Here is a 25,781-nt window from a genome sequence, read left to right as displayed (position 1 = left end):
ACCTTCCTTTGCCTGGTGCGGTGAGCTGCGTGTTGGACCCTCCACACCGTGGACAGCAGGTTTCAGCCCCCTGCTCTACAAAGGGAGAGGAGGCGTGGGGAGTGGGTGGCTTGTGTAATTTAGCCAAGGGAGTTTACAAAGAAATTCAAGCTGGAGAAACAAATGGGTGCAAGAGAAAAACCTTTACAAACAAATAGCATCATCTGTTTGCTTGAAAAGGCTCAGGGAGCATCAGTATATGAAAAGCTGTCATTTTTATTACATTCAAAGAAAAACAGCTGGTGCCACATAAGAAAATCACTATTGTAGAAACCCTATTCTTCTTAGCATTTTGGAACCTACTGCTTACCACTCTGGTTATTTCAAAGAAATCCCCTGATCATGCTTTCTCTGGTAGGTGTTCTTTCCTCTTCTTGATACCTTTTTCATTTGTGAAGAGAACAGATTTTGGTAAAATCTCGGAGGTGAGAACTAGAGTCTCTTCTCGGCAGAACTGTGAACAGTATGTTTATCTCAGTCTCCTCTGGTTGCCATAATAAAATACCGTAGTCTAGGTGGCTCAAACAGCAGAAATGTATTTTCTCGCAGTTTTAGAAGTCCGAGCTCAGGGTGCCAGCATGTTTGCTTCCTTGTGAGGAACGTGAGAGAGAGAGGGAAGTTCTCTCTAAAAATATGTAAAAGGTATCATGTGCAAGGATATTAATGCCTTAGAGGCATGAATCTCATCGTGAAGATCCCACCCTCACGACCTCATCTAAACCTAACCACCTACCAAACGCCCCCCCTCCAAATACCATAACACTGGGGGACTTAGGGTTTCCATGTATGAATTTTGGGGGACACAATTCAGTCCAAAGCGTCGTTTCAGACCAGGTGTTGGCAAACTTTTCCTGAAAAGGGCTAAACAGCAAATATTTTAGGCTCTGTGCCATATGCGGCCTTAGTCAGGTATTCTTTTTTGTTGTTTTTTTACACCCTTTTAAAAATGTAAAAACCATCACAAATTGCAGGCTACATGTAGCCCACAAGTCAACCCTGTTTTAGATTCATTTGACTCCCCCAACTTTCCCTGTCTGTTAACCTCTACAAATATCATTCTTCAGCCTTCCTTTGGCAGACTCTGCGTGTGTGTGTGTGTGTATGTGTTGTGTTTTGCTGGGGGGTGGGGGAGGCAATATATCTATAACCAATGGACGCTATGGAAAAAGGATGTAGTCTTAAAAGAATACATATAGGCAAGTTTTTCATGTTATGTCATCTTAAAATCTTAGTAATCTCCTTATGTTTGTGATAAAATATATATAACTTAAAATTTACCATTTTAATCATTTTTAAGTGTATATTTCAGTGGCATTAAGTACATTCACCATGCTGTGCAACTATCACCACCATCCATTTCCAAACTTTTTCATCATCCCAAAAAAACTCTGTACCCATTAAATAATCTCTCTCCATTTCTCCCTCCCTCCAGCCCTTGGTAACCACCACTCTACTTTTAGTCTTTAAGGACTTACTCATTTCACAACACTGTAAATCAACTATACTTCAATTTAAAAAAAAAAAAAAAAAGAACTTGCTCATTCTAGGTACCTCAGTTAAATGGAATCATGCAATATGTGTCCTTCTGTGTGTGGCTTCTTTCATTTAGCATAACGTTTTCAAGGTTTATCCATGTTGTAGCACGCATCAGAATTTCCCTCCTGTTAAAGGTTGAATATTATATTGTACGTAAATACCACATTTTGTTTACTGATTCAACCACTGACGAACATTTGCATTGCTTCCACCTTCTGGCTATCGGAATAATGCTGCTGTGAACATGGGTGTACAAATATCTATTTGAGTACCTGTTTTCAATTCTTTTGGGTATACCTAGGAGTGGAATTGTTACATCATATGGTAATTCAATGTTTAGCTTTTTGAGGAACTACCAAACTGTTTTCCACATTGGTTGCACCATTTTACATTCCTACCAACTGTGCAAAAAGATTCCAATTTCTTCACATCTTCACCAACACTTGTTATTTTCCTTTTTTCTTCCTGACAGTAGCATCCTAATGAGTATGAAGTGGCATCTCGTCGTGGTTTTGATATGCATTTCCCTAGTGACTAGAGATGTTGAGCATTTTTTCATGTGCTTGTTGGTCATATGTGTATCTTCTTTTGAGAAATGTCTTTTGCCCATTTTTAATTTGGGGGGGAATAACCTCTTTTTAATAATTATGATCACAATAGCAGTAAAAATAATTATACCTAATAGTTACTGAACTCATACTACCTGCAAAGCACTTTCTAACATATATTACCTCTTCGAACCCCCATTTTACAGATGAGGAAAGTGAGGTTTACAGAAGTTGAATCCAGGTCTTGTCCCAAAACTCTGAACAGTTCTGACTTGTCTTCTTGGGCTTTAGACATACACACACACTCCCCTGTTGCTGTGGGGAGAACATCTCTCTTGCAATTGAGGATGGGGAGGTGAGGGAGAGGCATAGAGATGGCAGGTGTAAGAGATGGCTAGTATGGTTGGAAAATCAGTGACATGTTGTAAATAAGTAAACTGAGCAAATAAATCAATATATTAAAAAATGGACTTCTCATTGTTGGAATAGGTATTTACAAACATGGAAGGGAGTCGCTAGAAAGAACACCAAGATGTTGAATTGTAATTGGAGGAATCGGTATGAGCTCATGATTTTATGTGTGCGTGTGTGTGTGTGTGTGTGTGTGTGTGTGTGTATACACATATACACATACAGCGATGTAAATACTTTTAGATATACACGTGTATGAGTATATATGCATATAGATGTATTGATACATATATGTATATAGTAGCTTTCTCTACTGAGAGGACCAAGAAGCAATAACATCCCAGTAGCGAGGAGCACCTCAACTACCAGATCTTGGTTCCTAAATATACCATCCTCCACTAAAAGGAACCAGGTTCCTTGGCATAATGGCTGATTCCAGGGATGGGGCAGGGGAAGTACAAGATGATTCTGGAAATCTTTTTATCAGAAAGTAAGGAAATGCTCAAACAATGATGAAGACAAGTCAAAAGGACAAGAAGAAAGGGTTCCCACTGACCAAATCACAGACAATTTTAGCATCAAAGTAAATAACAGATTACAATCCACTGGATTATATAGGAATTCACAAGTCCAAACTGATACAAATAAAATAAATAAATGAATAAATGAGAGAAAGGGAAAGCTATTCCTTACAGTAGGATGCCAACTAATACATGGAAAAGAAATGACATAAGTAGAGAATCACCATTTGGTAGCCATCACAGAGGTGGCTGATAGAGACCAGGAATCATTCCCGAAAAATACTGATCAATAAAACAGGGAAAATGGTGACTTGAAGGTGGAGAAAGCTGGCAGGCACCAACAGAAGCAGGTGATTGAGGTCAACATCACCAGGGGTGGGATGGGTATAGTCATGGTGCTGCCACCTCATGTGATACCCTGAGAAGAGCATGGCACCATTTCTCTGGTATTTCTGCCAAGAATGCATGGCTTGAACTGGTTATGAGGGAACACTGGATGGATCTAGGCTGAGGGTCACCCTAGGGAAATTAAGGCCTATACTCTTTAAAACTGTTAAGGACATGAGAGACAGATCAGGACTTCTTAGTCTTAGACTGAGGGGTCTAAAGAGATCTGACAACTCACTGTATATATGGCAACACCCATGTTTCTCCTTTCCCTGTGTATCCTGGTGCTTAGCACAATACCTGGAGCATAGAAGATACTTAGCAAATATGTGCCATCCAGGAAGGGAAAAAAAAAGACACTTAGTTTAGACAGTTAGTGAAATGTGAATGAGGCCTGCGGATGGGACCATAGTATTGTATCAGTTTTGGCTTCCAGACTGGAGGATTGTTATGCAGGTGATGTAGGAGAGTGTATGAAACATGTACTTGGGTGACAGGACGTCATGTACAGCTTGCTCTCAAGGTTCAGAAAAAAATGAATGATAACGGGTAGATAAATATAGAGGAACAGGTGACAGGAACAGGAACAAATGTAGTAAAATGTCAGTAGTCGGGGAATCTGAATGAAGGAAACATGAGAGTTCTCCGTACTGTTCTAGTTCAAATTTTCTGTAAATTTGAAATTACTTCTAAAGAAATTATTTTAAAATATCACCTGACAGCTAAGCAACCACTTTGGGGACATAATTAGAAGCAAACAATATCATCTGGTTTCTATAAATTGCTTTTGATATGAAGCCACTAAATCTGCTGGAAGAGGCGGGCTCCATAACCATAAAAGAAGATACAAGAACATTTATAACGAAGACTACCAATAAGAGCACACTTGAGAAGGAACAACAGGTTTATTGCTGATCCTAAATTTGTATCGACATCACTATTGTCTTACACTGTAAGTACCCCAAGGGCAGGTCCGAAAACTCGCTTTGAAAAGGGGGTTAGGTTACTTAAGAAGCAAAATCAGACTTTCAATAAATGCTTTAGATTAGGATAATAATGATGATTAAGATAATGATAACTCCCATTTAGTAGGGCTAATTATTCCTTAAGTATGGTAAAAGTAATTATGTCTAAATTTTCACCAGCTAACTGTGAAACCATTTTAGTAAGTATAAAAGAATTCATTCCTATGGGAAGTCAATTATATCTCTCTTTTAAAAGTCAATTATATCTCTGCTTCAGGACATAGAATTCAACACAGTTGTGTAGAAATTTGTCACTATAATTTTGGGAAAAGATTAGGTTACATTATAGCTAATATGTACCTAACATTTATTGAGCACTTACTAAGTGCCAGGCACTGTTCTAAATGCTTTATATGTATTAACATATTGCATCCCCAAGACCACCCCATGAGGAGGAACAACAGGGCCTGGGAGACTAGAACAGCTCCTCAGGAGCTAAAACAGCTGGGCAGCGGAAGCGTGACATGGTGCCAGCACCCTGTCTTTCCCGCCTTGTCAGTTATCCCACTCTACCGTACTGCTCAGTTCTGCTCCTGAGCAAGCCCTGTAAGGGCAGCACCTGTGATTTCTCCTTCCCATGCTTCCTAGTGCTTAGCACAATACCGGAGCAGAGAAGGTACTGAATGAGTATTCTGACCCATCTGCAGCCTGGCCTGCGTGTTCTCTGCCTTGGTCGGAACAGCCTTGGGTGAGGAGGGCAGCTCCGCAGGGAGGGTGAGGCCACAGGGCTGCTGCCTGGATGGTGACGTCAGCAGAAGGTTCGGGCTGGGGCACTGGACAATTCTGACGACAATCCTGGTCCTTTCCATAACTTTCTGAAGCTTTTTTGAATAAAAATGTAACTCACTTAGTTATCTGCTTAAAAGGAATGTCATCCTTGACAAGAAGTTGAAATGTAATAAATATTGACATGTGGTGGTTTAAAAAAAAAAAGATGTCTGGATTAGCGTCTTTTCACATGGTAATTTCATGTGTAAAGTGTCCTTCATGATTTAGTGTTTATTAAAAATCCATGATAGGGTACACGGTAAACAAACCAGAAAATAATATTCCTTTTCTATGGAAAATGCAAGTTATATATTAATGTTCTTCCCCTTTAAAGGAGAAAAAAATGTGCATCTACATAGATTTTTCTTAACCTATAATGACAAAGGGAACTGGTTAAAAAATTATTTTCATTACAACACAATAACTAAGGACTAATTTTTGATATGGATGATGGCCTAGTTAAACGTTTTGGCCTACGAAAACAAGTCTTGGTCATGAAATTAACTTTTCTGAACATGCAATGAGAAAAATGTATAAGCATGCGGTAAACAAGCAATGCATGATCAATTCTATATTTATGACAGACATGCAGGTCTGAATGCTAATATGTTCCCATTAGTTCAACTTTAATGCTACTATCTGCTCAGCCCATTTCCTGGGAAACATGAAGGAAGAGTGGCAGGTTCCTACCACTAGCCTCTTCTCCAATCATTGCAACTCGAATTAAACAGACCTCCAGGCTTCCAGGCTGCATATCCTCATCTCTCCCAGACTCAGCTTCCTCACATGGAAACTGAGGCAATATTTGCCTTTGCATGGTTGATGTGAGGTCAGAAAAACGTATCAAATGCTTAGTAAAATGCTAGCCATTTAATATACAGCAGTTATTACTATTATTCCATGAAAGAAAAATTCAATTCAACAAATCTGTATTAAGTTTCTACTATCTATGCTAGCCACTGCTGGGACCCAGTACAGGTTGGTGGCTGCCTCTTAGGCTTAATTAATTACCAAGATGATATTTTGTTTGTTGTTGTTTTGCTTCCTGTTGGTAAGTGTTAAAGGCATTAGCCTGTACCAACTCTGGGAGGTCTAAGGATCTCACCAGCTGCTAGCCTTTCCCAATGATCTTCCTGAGTTCTGTTTGATTTTCTCACCTCCAAAGAGCACATTATTAACTGAAAAGTTTTCATGCAACTATTTCCTTCAACCAAACTCAAACACGAGGACTGCATCAGAATGGGGTCATAATTAGTCCCACCTTGATCATACATACCCAATACAGTCTGAGTATTCTACGAAGCAACAGTCCTTTAACTACAGCAAGACAGCCCGAGAACAGTATTCCCAGCAGTAGGTTACTGTGGCCGCATAGGGAGAGCTGGGGCATACTCACCCCACTGTCCGCCCCAGACCTCTAAATGTATCATCCTAGAGTGCCTACCCAACACTCTAGAGGGGACAGGATTGATCATTGTCAGAAATGTAACTGACATGGTCAAAAGAACACAAAATTGGCAATATACACTGTGAAATGTCAAGGTTCTTTTGTTCTATGATGGTTTAAGAATTGCAAAAATGTCAGTAAGACAGAAAATAAAAACAAAGGCCCCAATGAAAACAAACAAACAAAGAAAAAAAACCCCAAAGGCTATGAATACCATCTCCTGGAGCATAAATATTAAAACAATGTCCCATGATCCTGGTCCACAGATACTTTGAGTTTGTACAGTGCTTTAAAAAATAGTTGAGCCAGTTTTTTAAGTTAGAGATTTCACATTAGAAAAAAAAAATCTGTATTTCTGCTTTTTCTTAAAAGAGCGACTGCATAACACTCGATCGATTTGCCAATCACTAGCTGAGGTGAGCACGGCCTTTCTTCTGAGATGATGTACACCCTCTAGTCATCATATTCTGCTTGAACTTTCCTTTAACACCCACCTGTGGGACAGACATCTGGTGCCAACTGATAAGCTCTGCTACAGATGGCGAACTGCTACACAAATGTAACATGACTATTTGAAAAACTCCAAAGTTTTAAAAACTATTAAGTAGTATATAAAAACTTGGTTAATTTGATTAGTTTTTACACTTGAAGCTCTCAACATACACTTCTTTGAAGCAGTAACCTCAATAAAAGATTCCCTAAATTTGACCTAAAAAGACAGCACCAATGCAGAAGGCAAAAGAGATGCATGATTATCGGATTTTGGGTTATCCTGGTAATTTTTTTGCCAGAGAAAAATATAGTAAAGGGGAGAAGATGCAATACAAACGATTATGGCAGCAATTTAGAGAAAAGTCAAGTTAAAAGTCTTTAATGCATCAAGCCTAATAATTAGTCTCCTCCCTCCCTTCCAAATGCAAGCACACCCTCAGCATGCTTCCACACACAACCACACATGTGTATCAAGTCACGTCTTACAAGCTCCCAAAGCGCACCAGGGTCACTTCAGACTGGAAAAAGGTCCTCTCTCTGGAAAATGCAGACGACTTAGTAATATGCTTTATTTTATCCACGATGCATCACAGCTTTTAAATGAGAGCTTCTTGACTATATAGGGCTTCTTGATATGGGTAGGTAAAAAAGGCTATTGAACCCTCTTCCCAGAAGCAATAGAAATACACTTCATATATATTTCACAGGAGCAGGGGGATAGGGATGATTTCTTCAGGTTCCCCTGTCATCTTCAAGATTCCCACTGAGACCAGTTACCTGCTGCATTCACTGTGCAGGTCAACTATCAGGAGACTGAACGTACTGGTATTCTTGTCCATTTATATATTTTTAATTAAGTTATCTGATTCTCCATATTAATGCTGAAAATACAGTTATACTGAAAAAAGCTACAGCATATAAAGGACCGATTTGGCAAAGGAGCAGATAATTTAAGAGACAGTTCCTCCTCCTACATATTAAAAAAGTTTTCCAATGAATATTTATCAATGCTTTAAAAATGCCACTCATTGTACCGTGGAGCACAGCTGTTTAAAAGCAGTTTATAGCTAATAATTTTTAACTTTCCTTGACTTTGCTGACATATTTTAGCAATGCTCACGATGTATGCCACCAGCTCACTTTTACAGTGTGAAATGAGAATCTCTGAGCTCACTGGGATAATAATGTTGACTATATTTCTATGGTATCTTTGAACTCAAATGGGAGAGAAAAGGCCTGTGAAATGGTTTTCAACAAAGGCATATGTGGGACATGTTATCATGGTGAATCCACCGCAAAGGCCAAACTGCAGGTCTCTCAAAGGTAGGGTCTATATGGCCTCTTGCCTCACCAGTTAATCAACTGCTACCTCTGCAAAAGATGAGAATACCATCCACACTGCTTCCCACACCTGCAATCAGGATTTTTATGACAATTTAATCTAGAGTACTAAACAAAAAATCCCCAGATTTAAAGAACACAGCATACCAAGTATACCATATAAATTTCCTTTGGCTACTTTTTTTTTTTTTTTTTTGGCGGTACGCAGGCCTCTCACTGTTGTGGCCTCTCCTGTTGCGGAGCACAGGCTCCGGACGCGCAGGCTCAGCGGCCATGGCTCACGGGCCCAGCCGCCCCGCGGCATGTGGGATCTTCCCGGACTGAGGCACGAACCCGTGTCCTCTGCATTGGCAGGTGGACTCTCAACCACTGTGCCACCAGGGAAGCCCTGCTTTTTTTTTTTTTTAAATCACACAGTCATGCACATATGAGATAAAATATATGGAACCTAACTGACTGAAATAAAGAGAATGGTAAATAATATTACACTGAACAACTACAGCTACACTGTCCGATACAGTAAACTCCAGTCACATGTGGCTATTTAAAATTAAATTACATTAAAATTCAGTTCCTCATTCACTCTAACTTCATTTCAAGGGTTCAATATGTGTTCACATACAACTAGTAGCTACTATATCGAACAGCACAGACACAGAACATTTCTGCCATTACCAAAAGTTCCTTTGTACAGTCCTGGGATAGAGGAAATATCCAAAAGAAAAATGCTGGTAACCAACATGTTTCTATCACTATACAGGACTATACAGTTACCCTTTTTGGCTTGAAATAAACACCTGAATTCACTTCACTTTCAAACCATGGGTGAAAACTGGTTTGAGTGTCAAATTCACTTATTGGTAACTCTCCACTGACTGTACAACTTGACAGCACACTTCTATGACACAGGCTTACTTCCCTGCATTATTTATTCTTCAACTCAAGCTGATGACATATAACCAAAGCTGAAACCACTTAGGCTCCCAGCCTGTAAATCTCATCTCAGGTGCTTCTTTGGGAAACTACTATTTTACACGCAAGGTAACCTTTTTTTCTTTCATCATTCTCATTCCTATTCCATGACAGTTTCCTAGTGCCAAAAGTCAGACATCTTTGTTAATCTCAGGACTCCAAGTATCCAGATTTGGCTCTAAACAGGCTTCCTACTATTTCTAAGTAGCAGCAATTACATATATTAAGATACTACCCAATAGTATGAAAATGTCTTATGCTTGAAGAAGATTCATTCCAACAATGAGCTTCTGTGTCAGAAATTCCATTATCAGAAATAGAAGGAAAAAAAATTAGGAGGAAAGTAGGAGACACCACTGATACATCCAGAACGTCAATTAAATGGGGGAGAAGCGTTTTAGCATAATATTTTAAAAGACTAACTGAACTGTAAATGCACTGGGAAACCCAAGATCTGGAAGTTCTGGGGCAGAGGGAAAGGAAGAAACCAATAGTGCTCAGGCCTGAAAGGCCTGGCCATCTGCAGGGCAGTCTGGACTGGGCAGGCTGGGGCAGGTCTGGCTTTGAGTCCCAGAGGAACCTCATAGAGTGGGGCACTTTCCTTTGGAGCTGACAGGTCAGGCCCTGGGCCTTCCTGCCCTGAATGACATTCCCCCAAATGAAGATAACCGTGCAATCTTCCAGGGAGTTTGTCTGGTTTAACTGCTCCCTCTCGTGCCAGAATTGAGGAATGGGAATGGATGATGTCAGATTTAGCCCTTGGGGTAAGAAAGCAAAAGAAAAGGTCCCGAGAAACTTCAAGTGTGAGGGTGTTTGTGGGGCAGGGTCACCGATGGAGGAGGGTGCAGTGGAGGAGAGCCGAGAGGAGAAAAAGATTAACATTAAACACAAATGAAACTGATTTCCTGATTTTGCTGGGCCTGGAACCTATTCAACTATTAACTGACAAAGGGAGGCTATGTTCTTGTAGGATGTAGTGGTAACACTCATTTGTATGGTTTAAGATGTTTTATTTTATTTTAAACACAACTGACTTAATTATCAAAGAACAGAGTATAATACATTTTGAACAAAGGAATGCCACTGAAGTTTTCCAAGGACTACAAAAGAACTAAGACAATGGGAGAAAGATGCAACATGGAACATCAGAAGTGAGCCTACACTGAACCCAAAAGGATCTAAATATTTTGCAATATTTTGAAATAAAATTTTTACACATGGTTCAAGAAAATGTTGGAAAGGGACAGAAAAACACTGAGGGAAAAACAGACAACCTGATTTTGCCAAAATCACCTATGCTAAATATATTCAATGTCAAAGTGAACCATCCAGCCTTGGGAAAAGTAACACTATCTTTAAGTGTCCATTATTAACAGATGCGGAAGTGGCATTAAAGTACTGCTACAACTGTCTTGGAGTTGTCTAAAGTCTGACAGTGTCTGATTAGCAATCAAATAATGAGGCTTCCCACCTTTAGGAGAGGTGCTAATTTTAAAAGTGAAGGTGATGCAAATCCACCTACAGAAATATTTAAAATAGAAAGTAAGGGAACAGATGGAGTAGGGTGGAGAACTTTAGACATTTAGCACTCAAGGGGCCAAAAGATACTGAATGTCTCCCAATGTCCTTTGCTAACTGAGATGGAACGTCACTGTGGAAATGGCCTGGGCTAGAAGACAGTGGCGTGGCTTCTGGTCCAAGCACAGTACCCAAGGAGGGAACAACGTGCCCCAGATGCAGCCTCTCAGCTCCTCATCTGAATGATATGGATAAGAAGGTGCCCTTCCTGCCTAACCGAAAGCCCATGTTCATGGATGGCCGTTAGGGACAAGGAGCACATGCAGCCACAGGAAACATGCTAACAAGAGAAGCAACCTCAAGAGGCAGCAAGAGCATGAGTGCACCGCGAGCCCAGCTGGAGGACCCAGCAGAGAAGGAAAACCTATAATGCAGCACAACAGGAAAAGGATCATGGAGTATCCTCCAGGAAAACAGTCGTGGAGTATCGGGGACACCACTGTACTTAGTCCTTTAGCTTCCACAAGAGTGAAAAAGGAGAGGAAAAGAGGAAGAAAAAAAAAACTGTGTGGCATCTATGAAGGAAGTAGCAATCCTTCTGAAGTGAAACTGCTTTATAAGGGGTTTCAGAAGCTGCTCAGCAAAAAACTGCATGCTAGAGACCTTGATTTCTAAACACTGCTGCCTTGTTTTCACGTATTCCCCTCAGTTAATCTCCACAAAAACTCTGTGAAATGAGCAGGACAGATACCAGTATTACCATGTCACAGATGAGAAAAACAAGGCTCAGAAAGTTGAAGTGCTCTGTCCTAAGCCACAGGGTAAGTGTCGAAGTGCACACTCACCCACTCCTCATGAAAATGATGGCTGTTAAGCCTCCATGTTCTAGAATACTGAATTGGACTTACCTAGAAAATAACAAAAGTGTCCAAGGAAGATGACATTTCTTGAGAAAACCGAGGAAGAGAGATGTTTGTGCAGTATTTCCTTGGGTGGAAACGATAACAATCTACCTGGAATAATGAATGATCTACTTGGTGGCGCTGGCCAGGCAACAAGAAGCACCTGCCCAGGATGGAGCCCTTCCCTCCAACTCGCCCCCCAAACAAATGATGCTTTAGCTTCTTTAATGCCATGGTTTCAAATCTGCCTCTGACTTCAAGGTGGGCCCCTCAAGCTTCCTCTTACATGCAAGTGAGCCTCAGCTCCACAGACACTAGATTTTGGAGAAGGCACCAGAAACTCCACAGTCCCTCCACTTAGCTGGGTAAGGGAACTCCAGGCTTTCATTCTCTAAGAATGAGACTATGGCTCTCAGATTTGGGACAGAGATGGTGAAATTTGGTTAGGTCTCGAGGAAACTAAGCAGAAGTGGGAAGTAAAATCAAGAAAAAAGAAGGGCAAATAAAATTACAGCACAACACTACAGTTTCTTAGAGCATTTCTCAAACCTTAGAATTCATCAAATTATCCAAGGAGCTTAATAACAGTGATGATTCTCTGTCTCCACTCCCCAAAATTCTTTATCAAATGTGGGGCGGGACCTGGAAAGTGCATTTTTAAGAAGCTTTCTGGTAATTCTGTTCCAAATAGTCCATAAACCCCAGTATGAAAAATAGTCTTGGAATTTTCATGGGGAAAGGCCAATTAATTGGAGAGATTTAATCAGAGTGTCCTAAAATGAGCACTAAAAACCAGAGAAGCACATGGGCAAAGCGCTGCAGAAGAGCACCCAGGGCCTACAATTGATTTTGTACATTTCACATGTAAACGATCTGAGTGGAGAATCATATGCATGTGGTGTGACAGAACCGCTGAAGAGGAAGAGTGCTTCTGGGTCTGAGATGGGGGTTTTCAACTCCACACGGGATGAAGAAAGTATGGTTAGCACACAAAAATAAGGATGTGTTTACATCACATTTCTAACCGGTGAGAGCAAGTTCTGATGCAGTGGGAAGACTGTGAATTCAGAAGTCTGCTTTTCAACTCTGCCATTTGACAGACAGTCATTTGCCTCTCTAGCTTCCAAACTTTAAATGGAACTACAACCTACCTCAAGAGACAGTTGTCAAGAGTGGATAATTATAACATATTTTAATAAAGCCCTCTGTAAACTGTAATGCCTCAAACAACAACAAACAGCATAATGATATCTTTATCATAACTGGAGGTTACTAACTTTCTTAAACACTGATGGCAAGCTTTTTGTAGGCATCTTGCTGAGAAGTTAGCAGAGACGGCAGATTAAGTGTTACAGAGCCCAGTGGCATGCCAGAAAGAAGTGGGAAACAGCTGACTGGTGAAATCAGGAGAATTTACGGAGCATTCCAAAGGAATGTGGGCAAACATCCTTTTCTCCAATGGTGGCAAAGGGTGAGGAAGAAAGGAGAGAAGGCTCAGCACTCCAGAGTATAGTCTATTTTACACAAATTACCGCTGGTAAGGTGTCGAAGGTGTTTGTTGCGCTTAGGCTAAAGTCAGCGAGAGCCCAGCAACTTCTTACTCAACCGCTGCCCATGCCCTGGGACTTCTGCTCCAAGAACATGGCGATCTTACACTAAGAACTCCGGAGAGGATGTGTGTGGGCTTCTCCAAAGAGGGCTGGGCCAGGAAAAGGGACAGTGGCCTACCTGTGTGTCCAGGAATCTGGGGCTTGGCTTAGCTACTTTTGGACAAGGAAGAATATGTGCCCTGTGGACTTGTCTGTTTCTGAAGGGGGGTCATAGTGAGGGACAGAAGGTGGCATCTCCCACTGCAATTCACTCTGAAAAATGTCAATCTTTTTTCAGTTCAATGAGGAGACAAAGACACAGACCCAAACAGAGGGTGAGGGGAACAAATGCCCATAGAGGCCTGATGTGGCAGTAGCAGTGGGCAGCCTGGCTAAGGAATGGGAAAGAAGCCAGTTCAGTTCTGGAGGTCAGGTGGGAAAACTGGAAAGGAAACAGGTTAGCTAGAATTTCTGATTCCCTCCTGTATCCCTCAAACCCTATGTCCCACCCTGAGCTTGTCTGTTTTATCAGAAATTTTATTTTGCTTATATAAAAAGTCCATTTAAAAGGAAAGAAGTGGGAAGGTTATTTGCTCTGTTAGGTCAAGAAAAAGCTTTTGAGCATAGAGACATTTTTTCTTTAATATCCTGCTCATCAAGGTGTCCTGCTAGTGATGGTGGGTCCTTATACATCATTAAAGAAAACCATCTGATCACCTTTTAGTTCTATGATATACCTGGTGACATCTACGTGACTAGCATTCCATGCAGTAAAGAATTATAATGACAAGTAAGGATGCATGTCCTAACGGGCGTCTTAAAAGAAAATATACCTCAAATATGAAAAAAGTAGTATCTAGTCTTAAAAGGTATACAGGCTATACCTTAGTACATCATGTACAATTACAGAAAACAGGGGAATGAGCATAGAAAATATAAGCAGGCCAGAGAGGGTGGAACAAGAGTCCAAATCCAAATGTAATGCTATGAAAATGAAGAACCTGTGTCCACTTTAGAGGGAAATATGATGTAAAAACAAACTGAGAATGAAAGTAGAGTACTGTGAAAAGAATTTGAACATTACTATGAGAAAGTGATATATATTTTATGAAGCAGTTATTTCTGAGGTCAATTTCCCTATGCATTGGTTATGTGATTCCCACCATTAAAATAAACAAAGCTGGATATAAAGAAAATACAGATATTTTAAAGATGTTTCGGTAAAACAGAAGAATGGAAGTTTAACAGGGAAGCCATATGTAATGTTGTATAGAACAAACTGAATTATAGCTAACACGAAACTCTACGCAGGAAAAATAGCCTTTGGCCAAGAGAAGGGGGTGAGGAACAGGTCACAGACAGCAGACTGGCCTCTGAAACGCCACAGCAACAGCTATTAGCTATTAGCAACTTGGGGTGGGCCAGGAGGGAATCTACTGCCATAAACAAAATGATGAATGGGTTCTTTTCAAAGAAAAGGGGAATGAGGAGAAAAGAAGTGTGATCTTGGAACAGCAAATACTATTTACGTGAGAAAGGAGTAAGTCAATTAATCAATAGGGTATATGTGAAAAGAAGAGGACCCAAGAGGTGACAGAAAGACAATAAAATTTACTACAGTCCTAAGAAAATGATATGTTAACAATAGTAGAAATTGGGTAAGTCTGGTTGCAGAGAAACAATTATGAATATGCAAATCTAACAAGCATATAACTTAAATTACTGTAAGGCTCAAATATGACACTACCTGTGAAACCATCTGTTAAATGTCAAGTCTGTGCATCTGTCAGGCAGGAGGTTACTGAGGGCAATGGCCAGGTCAACATAGCTGTAATCCACAGAGACATTTAATAGCTTTCTAATCCAAGCTGTCTTCCTGCTCTGCCCAGGAAATCCTGGCAAATGTCGGTAACAGCAATATGGTAACAACTGCTTAACTTGAACTGTAATCATTTTTGATTTACCTGTCTGTCTATCACCCTGTTTGTCAGAAGTGCTAATAAGCAGAGGAGTGGTTTTTTTTTTTTTTTTTTTTTGGCGGTACGCGGGCCTCTCACTGTTGTGGCCTCTCCCATTGCGGAGCACAGGCTCCGGACGCGCAGGCTCAGCGGCCATGGCTCACGGGCCCAGCCGCTCCGCGGCATATGGGATCCTCCCGGACTGGGGCACGAACCCGCGTCCCCTGCATTGGCAGGCGGACTCCCAACCACTGCGTCACCAGGGAAGCCCGAAGAGTGGTTACTGAAGCAGAGGAGAGGAGAAGCAGAGGTCATGAACAACCCATCACCTGGAGCATTAGCTCCTGGACACCTAGGGTCTGACTCTACTGGCAAACTGATTAAACACTCCAGAGTTGAAAACGCTCTATCTTCATTTAATTATCGAAAGTACATAATTACCTGTTTAAGAATATAAATGAGTTACTATTAGGAAGAAAGTTTAAGTCACTTAAGACTATTGGGAAATTAAAAATTCGGGTTGCTGGTTAAAATGGAAAGGACAGAGTGTATACACAAAAGTAAAGGAGGAAGAAATACAGGTTAAAAATGATTTATAGAAAGAACTTTGAAACCAATGAAAACGATAACTTTTCCTGACTCCAGAAACAAGAATGAGGTCAAGGGGCAATATGCTACATTCGGATTTACTTGCCTGTTTTTGACTTTTTTTTTTTAAGAAATGTGATTACTCTAAAAAGTGATCATGTAAAAGTATGAGATTGTTTTACATTCTTCCTACACAGAAAGTGTAGACAGACATCTTCAAGGAGTGAAAGAGCTTAAAAGAAAAAGTCTGTGAATCTATAACAGAAACAATAACTTAGCTTAGTCAATTTTGCTTAAAAACTCATTAGCTATGTGCATTTTTCTGTATGTATATCATACACCAATAACAAGTTAAAAAAATCATTAGTTAAAATACAAATGAAACTGTCTAAGTAAATTCTGAAAAACAAAATGTTTTGACAGGGATTTCAGAGTAATAGAAGACAAAGAAAAAACCAGAATAATGCTAACGGATTAGCACATTTCATGAGGCTAAAGAACCCAATAATGCTGGTGATAAGTTACTGGGACTGGAAACCTGAAAACTGAATCTTCCTGGTGGCTACAGGTACTCTTCCTCACGATGACATTAGCAAGTAATAACTGACTTTTAAAAAGCCAAAAACATACTAGAAAACAATTCTCTTCCCTGATACCAGAAAATGAAAGCTTAGTTGTGGATTTACACCCATGGTAAATCCCTCCAGTTCTTACAAGAAGCATCCCTGGGCCTGCCTGGGTATCCACCACTCCAGACCCCCAGCAGAGGGTATCCACCACCCCAGACCCCCAGCAGAGGGTATCCACCACCCCATATCCCCAGCAGAGGGTATCCACCACCCCAGATCCCCAGCAGAGGGTATCCACCACACCAGACCCTCAGCAGAGGGTATCCACCACCCCAGACCCCCAGCGGAGGGTATCCACCACCCCAGACCCCCAGCGGAGGGTATTCACCACCCTAGACCCCCAGCGGAGGGTATCCACCACCCCAGACCCCCAGCAGAGCGTATCCACAGATCCCTGGGCCTGCCCAGGTATCCACCACCCCAGACCTCCCAGAATCACTAGACTCAGCACACTTGGGAATTCCATTAACCCTGGTGGGCTAGGTGGAAACAAGTTTGTTTCTCCTGGTCCTACAAAGATTGGACTGTTCTGGGAACGCATTAATGTCTCTCACTTCCACAACGGTCCCACTACAAGGATGAAGATGTCCAGAGTTTATGGTGCTGGATCCACACAAGAAAGCAGAAAAATATAACTGAGGTGCAGACCACATCCATACCAGCCCAATCTCCAAGGGAACTGAGATTTCAGGACTTTGTGTAATAAGTCTTCTCTTCACAACACTGCATATTTGGGGTATGTTTCCCACTAGTAACCCAATTCCTACAGTACGAGGGATTTTTATCTGGGCTATACTGATATGACCTGGAGTTCCATCTTTAGCCATAACACACATGTGAGAAAGAAAAGTTGACTAACATTTGTTAAAGCTGATAGCTATTTTATTTTTGTCAATTTAAACACTTACCTCTTTGACGCTATGTGTTACTGCCCATATTAAAAAAACTCTTGACATCACCTGGAAAGAAGTCAGGACAACAGAAGATGGAACAATTCCTGAAAGAAATTTTAGGATGGGTAAATAAATGTATTGTACTAGTTTCAAAATGTAATAGATTTTCTAAAACATCCAAATTTTAATGTTTAAAGCCAAAACTATCATGAGCAACTGAAACTTATCTACATTGCTATATAGACTATGTTTTTCTATGTAGTCAATATTAAAACTTTTTTCCTCCCCCAAAACAATAAAATTGTTAATGGCAATAGCAAACCACAGAATCTAGGTACCTTTCGTAGGCCTTTCAAAACCACTTATACAGGTAGAGAAAATAAAACCACTGCTTAACCTTTAAAATTAGACATTGAAAGTTCCTTTCACAATACGCATTTCAAAAATGAACAGGCAACTATGGAAGGAAAATCAATGGTATTTGTGTCACTGGAATATTGGAAGCTCCTGGATATCAGACTTGATATGATATACTATCTAATGGTTAAATTGGCATCTTTTATAACCCACTTGAAGATTCTGCCAACAAGTGGACAAAATCAAAGTTTATATACCATTTCTTCTTACCTTGTTCTTAACAGTAAGCATTGGTACAATTATCTTCACAATGTTCTCAAGTTATAACACTGGAATCATGTTTAGTTATTTCAGATAATCATCAAGTTCTGCTAAGTTTACATTTCTTTGGCTTCTCCCTTCAGTTCCTACAACCACAATCTAGAGACCAGCCACCACCATTATATAAAATTCTTCCCTCCTTTAATTCATCTTAAACCCAGCAATAAGTCATTATCTGAAAACATTCTCCTATCTTTGTTAACTTTACACTGGAAAGGAACTGCTACAAAAATAAAATCTGGAAGCAGAATTATGGGTATGCAGTCCAGTAGCCTCTCCACCATTCCTCACTGGTATTACTGCTCCCAGCAACTAGACTTGACAACTTTCCGGACCTGTCAAGTTGCACGTGGGCAGCTCCACACCTGCCAGGAACCCCTCATCACGGGTTGTAAATTCTTCTTCCGCTTTAAAACTAACCTCACCTTCAATACATTCAGTGGACTATCCCTGATCAATTTTCATTCTTCTAAGCCCTCTAAAATACACTCAGACTTCTAGACATTTATATAGTTGGACAAACTACAACTTGCCAAAAGACCATGTGCAAATCATATAAAGCTCTATAGGTTTGGCTATGAAAGAAAATTATATCTTAGAATGAGTTTTAAAGAAGATCTGGGCTTTGAAGAGGTAGGATTTGGTTCTCAAAAGCAAGTAAAATGGACATGTCAAGCACAATGTTTGGCATATAAAGATGCTCAATAAACCTTTGTAGAATGAATAAAAGAAAAATATAAATGTACGGACATATAAATCAATGGAATAGAACTGAGAGTCCAGAAATAAACCCTCACATTTACAGTCACTTGATTTTCAACAAGGGTGTCAAGACAAGTCAATGGAAAAATATTTATTTTTCAACAAATGGTGCTGGGACAAGTGGATATCTACATGCCAAAGAATGGAGCTGGGATACTTTCTTACACCATATATAAAAAGTTACTCAAGATGGATCAAAGACCTAAATGTAAGAGGTAAAATTATAAAACTCTTGGAATAGAGTTATTTACATAGATGTAAATTTTGTGACCTTGGATTAGGCAATGGTTTATTAGATATGATACCAAAAGCACAAGAAAAAAAAAAAGGGCTTTATCAAAATTAAAAACTTATGTGCTTCAAAGGACACCATCAAGAAAGTGAAAAGAAAACCCCCAGGTAGGAGAAAATATCTACAAATATATATAATAAGGAAATATATACAAAATATATAAAGAACTCATAATTCAACAATAAAAAAAACTACCCCATCTAAAAATGGCAAAGAATTTGAATAGACATTTTTCCAAAGAAAATATGCAAATGGTCAATAAGCACATGAAAAGGTGCTCAGCATCATTAGGGAAATGCAAATTCAAATCATAATGAGATACACTTCACGCCCACTATCATTAAAAAGACAGATGATAACAAGTGGAGATGTGGAGAAGCTGGAACACTCATGCATTGCTGATTGGATTAGAAAATGGTGCAGACACTCTAGAAAACAGTCTGCCTCAAAATGTTAAATACAGAATTACCCTATGACCCAGCAATTCCACTCCTAGGAATATATATACCCAAGAGAAATGAAAACATATGCCCACAGAAAAACTTGTACATGAATGTTTGTGGTGGTATTCATATTAGCCAAAAAGTGTAAATATTAAAAATGTCCATCAACAGATGAATGGATAAATAAAATGTGGCAAAGCCATATAATGGGACATTAGAAATAAAATAAATAAAAAGTAATAAATAATAAATAAAAGGAAATGAAGTAATGATACATGCTACAATATTAATGAACCTTAAAGCATTATGCTGAGCGAGGAAGCCAGTTACAAAAGATTACATGTTGTATGATTCAATTTACATGAAATGTCCAGAGTAGGCAAAATTATAGAGACAGAAAGTAGATTAGTGGTGACCTGGGACTGGAAAGTTAGGAAGAAAATGGAGAGTGACTGCCAATAGGTACAAGGTTTCTTTTCGGGGTGATGAAAATGTTCTAAAATTGATTATTGTGATGGTTGCATAACTGTAAATACTGAACTGTACATTCTAAATGAATGAATTGAATGATATGTGAATAAACCTTTTATTTAAAAATATGTACGAATGAAGTACAGAGCCTGATGATATAATATGTAATACTGCCAAAGAGGCTAATTAGTGAGTCAAACATTAAGTGTATATACTTAGCCAGATCGCATTTCAAATAAGAAAAACTAAAAAAGATTGACAAACAAAAAGTTTTCCTAAATGAGTTATTAAGCACTTGCCACTCAAGGAAAGATCACCACTCTTTCTAGCTTTTTTTTTTTTAACTCAAAGGCCAGCTCATCACATAAAAACATGATTTATTTTTCCTTTTATTTCTGCTCTTTCTTTTTTTTACCACTGAAACAATGGGCTAGACTGCTAATGGTCTGAGCAGTGCTCCAGGGTTGCTGCTATATTTGGGCAGGGATCAAAAAAGTCCAGGATCTGGGGGCTTCCCTGGTGGCGCAGTGGTTGAGGGTCCGCCTGCCGATGCAGGGGACGCGGGTTCGTGCCCCGGTCCGGGAAGATCCCACGTGCCGCGGAGCGGCTGGGCCCGTGAGCCATGGCCGCTGAGCCTGTGCGTCCGGAGCCTGTGCTCCGCAACGGGAGAGGCCACAACAGTGAGAGGCCCGCGTACTGCAAAAAACAAACAAAAAAAAGTCCAGGATCTGGACCTCAGATTTCCAAGTTCAAAAATCTAATTTTATGCCACTCACGAGCAAGAACTAGGCTCTTGGGAGACTGACTCATTAGTCAAATCCCAGTTATTAAACCAAAATGTCAATTTATTCACTTGTAATAAAGGCACAGCCTTTGTAATTACTAAATGTCTGGGCTTTTAGAGACCCTCATCTAGGGGTGCTTTTTTCTGCTGTCAAAATCAGAATGCTTTGTAAGTGTGACTTTAAACAGAGGCATTTGGGAGATCTGAAGATGAATATCACAATTCAGTTATATACAGCTTTATTAATTATCCCTTCTCTACTATAAAGCTCCCTTTTCTAGGAAACATGAATATTTATATATGTTTCCCTTTCAAAAGTGCTAAACAAAAATTATCTGATTTTTTCCTTAAAAGTAAGTTTTGGTAACCAAAAACAAAGATTTACTTTTCTGGTAAATTTCCCATCAGTCTTTTCTTCTAAGTATATTTTTAAATACAGTTCAACTTCTATTGTTTATACTCTTTGTGGTTTGCTTTTCTCATTTAACATTTTAAGAAATTTTCTATCTTACAACAAACATATTCTCCAAAATTTTTAACTTGATTCATAATATTCCTTTGAGTTGAATATGTTTGCTTACCTATTCTCCTTCTGTGAGACATTTAAATTGCTCCAATTTCTTGACACTATAAATGAAGTAATGCAGTATTACAAATAACACTTAAAATTTTTTGAGGCTTAGACCTTTTTTTTTTTTTTTGCGGTACGCGGGCCTCTCACTGTTGTGGCCTCTCCCGTTGCGGAGCACAGGCTCCGGACGCGCAGACTCAGCGGCCATGGCTCACAGGCCCAGCCGCTCCGCGGCATGTGGGATCTTCCCGGACCGGGGCACGAACCCGTGTCCCCTGCATCGGCAGGCGGACTCTCAACCACTGCGCCACCAGGGAAGCCCCTTTAGACCCTTTTGTTAAAAAAGGATTATTTCCTTGGGACAGTTCCCAGAGGTATAATTGCTAGGTCAAATGGCATGAATGCCTTCAAAGCTCTTGAAATATACCGCCAAATTGCTTTCCAAAAAGTTTGTATCAATATACACTCCCGCCAGCAGCATAAAAGAGTGCCTGCTTTAGCACAGCCCCAGAAGTGAATTTAAATCTTATTAAGTTAGAGAATAAAAAGCCGATCGATGCTTTCTAATTTGATGCAGATGCAGAGATGTTTCTGGCTTTGCCTGCAGGTGCTTCTGCATTCCCTATCCAGGGAATCTACCTAGTTAGGCACCTGAATCTCTTCCAAGTGATGCCATCCATACCAACTCTCACTTAGCTTCTACAGCATATGAACCTACCTCAACCAGTCACCCAGCAATTAGCACTGCTGGCCCTCACCTGACAGCCCAATCTCAAAATGCCTCCTCTAAGAGATCAGTAAAAAGGCCAGTGGGAGGAACGAACCCTTTCATAGGGAAGATCATATGAAGTCCAGGAGCTCCAAGTTTATCCTTGGATTCAAGCCAGACAAACAATAGAGGGCCACACAGATGAAACATATTATTTTAGCTCTGAAAAGAACTGACATCACTGAGTTGGGTTTATTGTTATCATCAGGTCGGTTTCATAAGAACTGGTTAAAAAATTATTACCTTATCTGCTGTAGGAGTGGTATGCAGTGTAATATCCACCCTATCACTCAATGCCCCTTCTATAAAGCCTCAAGTGGGAAGTCTGTTTAAAAACTTAATGTTAAGAAGTGTTTGCTCCTCTCCTCTCCTCTCATCATTCCTCTCCAATGATAAGAATTATATAACTCAGTTGCCCTTTTCAACTTGACAGTCAGAAAGTTTCAAGCCAAACATGAAGCATACTACAGTACTATATTTTGTGTCTAAGTTACCACAAATCCTTGTGGAATGAGGAATACAGATAGGTAAGACAGACCAGATCCTCTTTCTTTTCTAGACTTCTTACAGTCAATCCCACTGTGTTAACATTTGTTATACCATTACCCTTTATTTGAATACAATGTTCATTAACAGCATGTTCAAACTACCCAAACCGCACATTTTTTTTAATTGTTGACTGCTTCAATTGGTTGTTTCCAAATGACGGAGAGATTCTGCAATTTTATCAGTAAGCTATTACTAGATCAAAATTCATTCAAAATGATTACTAGATATCTATTATTTGTTAATTTAATTCAACAAACATTTTTGGAGTACCTGCTCCGTGCCAGGTACTGTTCTTCATGCTAGGGTTACAACAGTGAAGGAAATGCCCCTGCCCTTGTGAACTTACACTCTCAGGCTATAACTGATTTACTTTGGGATAGCTTTTATTTTTAGCACGTTTTCCCTGAAGTTGATGTGAGGCTACTAAACATTTATAAACTGGAAAATGGCATGAGTGCTTCTTGGTTTCAGAAAGATATCTCTGTCAGCAGTGTGAATCTTTGGCAAGGCAAGGTTATAAATTGAGAAACAATTATGAGAATTTATGTTGAAAAGGCAGTGAACTTTTGAAGCAAAACACTGGCAGATAAAAGCAGCACAGGCACTTGTGTGAGTGCACATAACAAGCAAAAGCTGTATAAAGGGGATTCGGCAATCAGGTTCTTGTTTCTCCAGAACCAGGGTGCTCTGAGGACTCTCCAAACAGTTGAGCCCTGCAAAGCTGAGCAGCGCTAGAAATCCTCCCTGCCTGGTGCAGCCCTCACATGGGCCAGGGTAGTGGGATTGGGAGACTGGCGACATATGACCAAGACCAGTTGAAAGTTAAGTACAGGAAAGGCAACACAGGCTGGGAGCAGAGTAGCATAGTGTTCAGACGGCGCCCACTACCAAAGCAAGAAAGGACACACAAAGTTGGGGCCAGAAATTCAACTAAATGATGGAAATTGAAATCAGAATCTCCCTACCGAAATTCCAAATCCACGAACTAAAAGTAATAAACATTAAATAACAACAACAAAAATCACTAGCAGCAAGCAGAAAGGAATGGGGTACAACTTTATGCCATATATTTTAAAAAGTGCTAGCCAAGAAAGGATTATTGCACACCTCCTGCTTTGTTCCCAACTCCCAAAAAGTGATATTGGTGAATCAACAAAATCGCAAGAATTTTCACTAACAGGCCTAGATTGGGAGAGAAACACCAATTTCTGACTGGAGTGTAACAGATGTGGAGGCTGGAAAGTGATGGGGAAGTAACTAACTGGGAGCCACCTCACAGATGCTAACTAAGCCTTTCAGACCCCCCAGAGTTGGAAGACTGGTACAAAGTTCCCTATGAGGACAGGATATACTTTCTACAGGGTTGAGGAATCCCAGGATGAAGCGATTAAATCTCAGAAGAGAAGGAAGAGCTCACCTGTTTTTAAATAAGTAACTCGTTCACACTGTTCAAAGCTTTTAAAGTATAAAAAGATACACAGAGAAAAGTCTCCCTCCCAGTTCCATCCTACTACCACTCAGGTGCCTTTCCTACAGGCAACCAATTAATTTTTTGTCTATCATTCCAGAGATATATTTTAGGTATACAACAGCAAATATGTAAGTCAATGTATAAAGATATATTTATACACACTCTTTTTCCAATTTTTTCCACAATGACAGTCTTTTCTTCTTTTAAAAATATCCTGATGATCTTTCTATATCAATACATGCATACACTGTTTTAATTACTGAGGCTTTATGTTTCAATATCTGTGTACTCTCCTAAGCCCTACCACCATGCCCTCAGCATGTAGAAAAATACATAAATCAGGAAAACCTTCATCCTTAAACTGTAGCTTAGAGGGGAAGACAACTGAATCTTAAATACTGTGGAAATGCAGTCAGGGAGGATTCAGTAACACAGCAAATAAAATGGCTGGACAGGGCTGCTTGCCCTTTAGCAAGACGAAAAGACATGGCAACCATATGAACATAATGCAAGAAAAAAACAAAAATAAAGCATGCATTGACGGCAGGAGGAGAATTCAGATAGATTCGAAGCACAAGAAGGATCTGAGGCACCACTGCTGGCTTTTAAGATGGAGAGGCCATGTGCAAAGACTGGAGAGCAGCATTCAATTGCTGAGAGCAACCTCAGGCCAAGAATCAGCAAGGAAACGGGACCTCAGCACTATAACCACAAGGAACTGAAATCTCCCAACAGCTTAGAAGCAGATTTTTCCCTAGAGTCTCCAGATAAGAACCCAGCCCAGCTGATACCTTGATTTTGGCTTTGTGAAATCCTAAGCAGAAAACACAGCTGAGCCCACTCAGACTTCTGACTTATAGAACTATGAGCTAATAAAGAGGTGCTGTTTTAAGCCAAAAAGAAAAAAAAAAAATTAAATCAAGAATAAATAAAATAAAGCTTGCATTGCATTTAAGGGAAAAGTCAAAGATTAAAGCAACTGGAAGGAAGATAATAATTACAGAAGACAAAGACCATCCAACACAAGAATAATTGTTATCCCCAAAGTAGAAAACCCAATATATGGAACAAAATGTATTTAATGTATTTAAGTACATTAATGTATTTAATGTATTTGGGTGTAATCCAAGAAATGAAAGAACTAAATCTGTATTGAAAGAATACACTGTATCTCAGAAAACAACTGATAGTGAATAAGTAAAACCAAGAACTTTCTTGGTTAAAAAAACAATACTTTGGGATCCAGGAAAAAAAGCAAGTTACCTACAAAGTGGCAAGAAAATCAGCCTGGCTTCAGACTTCTCCACAGCAACATTCAATGTCAAAAGACAATGAAGCAACACTACAAAGGTCTGAGGGAAAGAAAGTATGTTCAAGAATATTACACCCAGACAAGATGTCATTCTAGTGTAATGGCAAAAGGTAGA

General features: G+C 39.8%; 1 protein-coding gene across 2 annotated transcripts in view; it reads right to left on the bottom strand.

Annotated features, from left to right (window-relative positions):
* Positions 1–25,781, bottom strand: part of HACD2 (3-hydroxyacyl-CoA dehydratase 2) — a 92,237-nt gene that overhangs the window by 12,727 nt on the left and 53,729 nt on the right. For both annotated transcript variants that reach the window (XR_014296747.1, XM_082654367.1), the window contains exon 4: positions 17,580–17,668. Coding sequence is in view for 1 of the 2 variants with exons in the window: in XM_082654367.1 (XP_082510493.1) it covers positions 17,580–17,668 (89 nt within the window). In the remaining variant the exon portion in view is untranslated. The remainder of the gene's footprint in view (positions 1–17,579; positions 17,669–25,781) is intronic.

The sequence above is a fragment of the Grampus griseus genome (assembly GCF_964374135.1).
Source record: "Grampus griseus genome assembly, chromosome: 5".
In the NCBI taxonomy this organism is placed as follows: Eukaryota; Metazoa; Chordata; class Mammalia; order Artiodactyla; family Delphinidae; genus Grampus; species Grampus griseus.
Note: the sequence above shows the minus strand (reverse complement) of the source record. Positions and strands in the feature narration are given on the sequence as shown.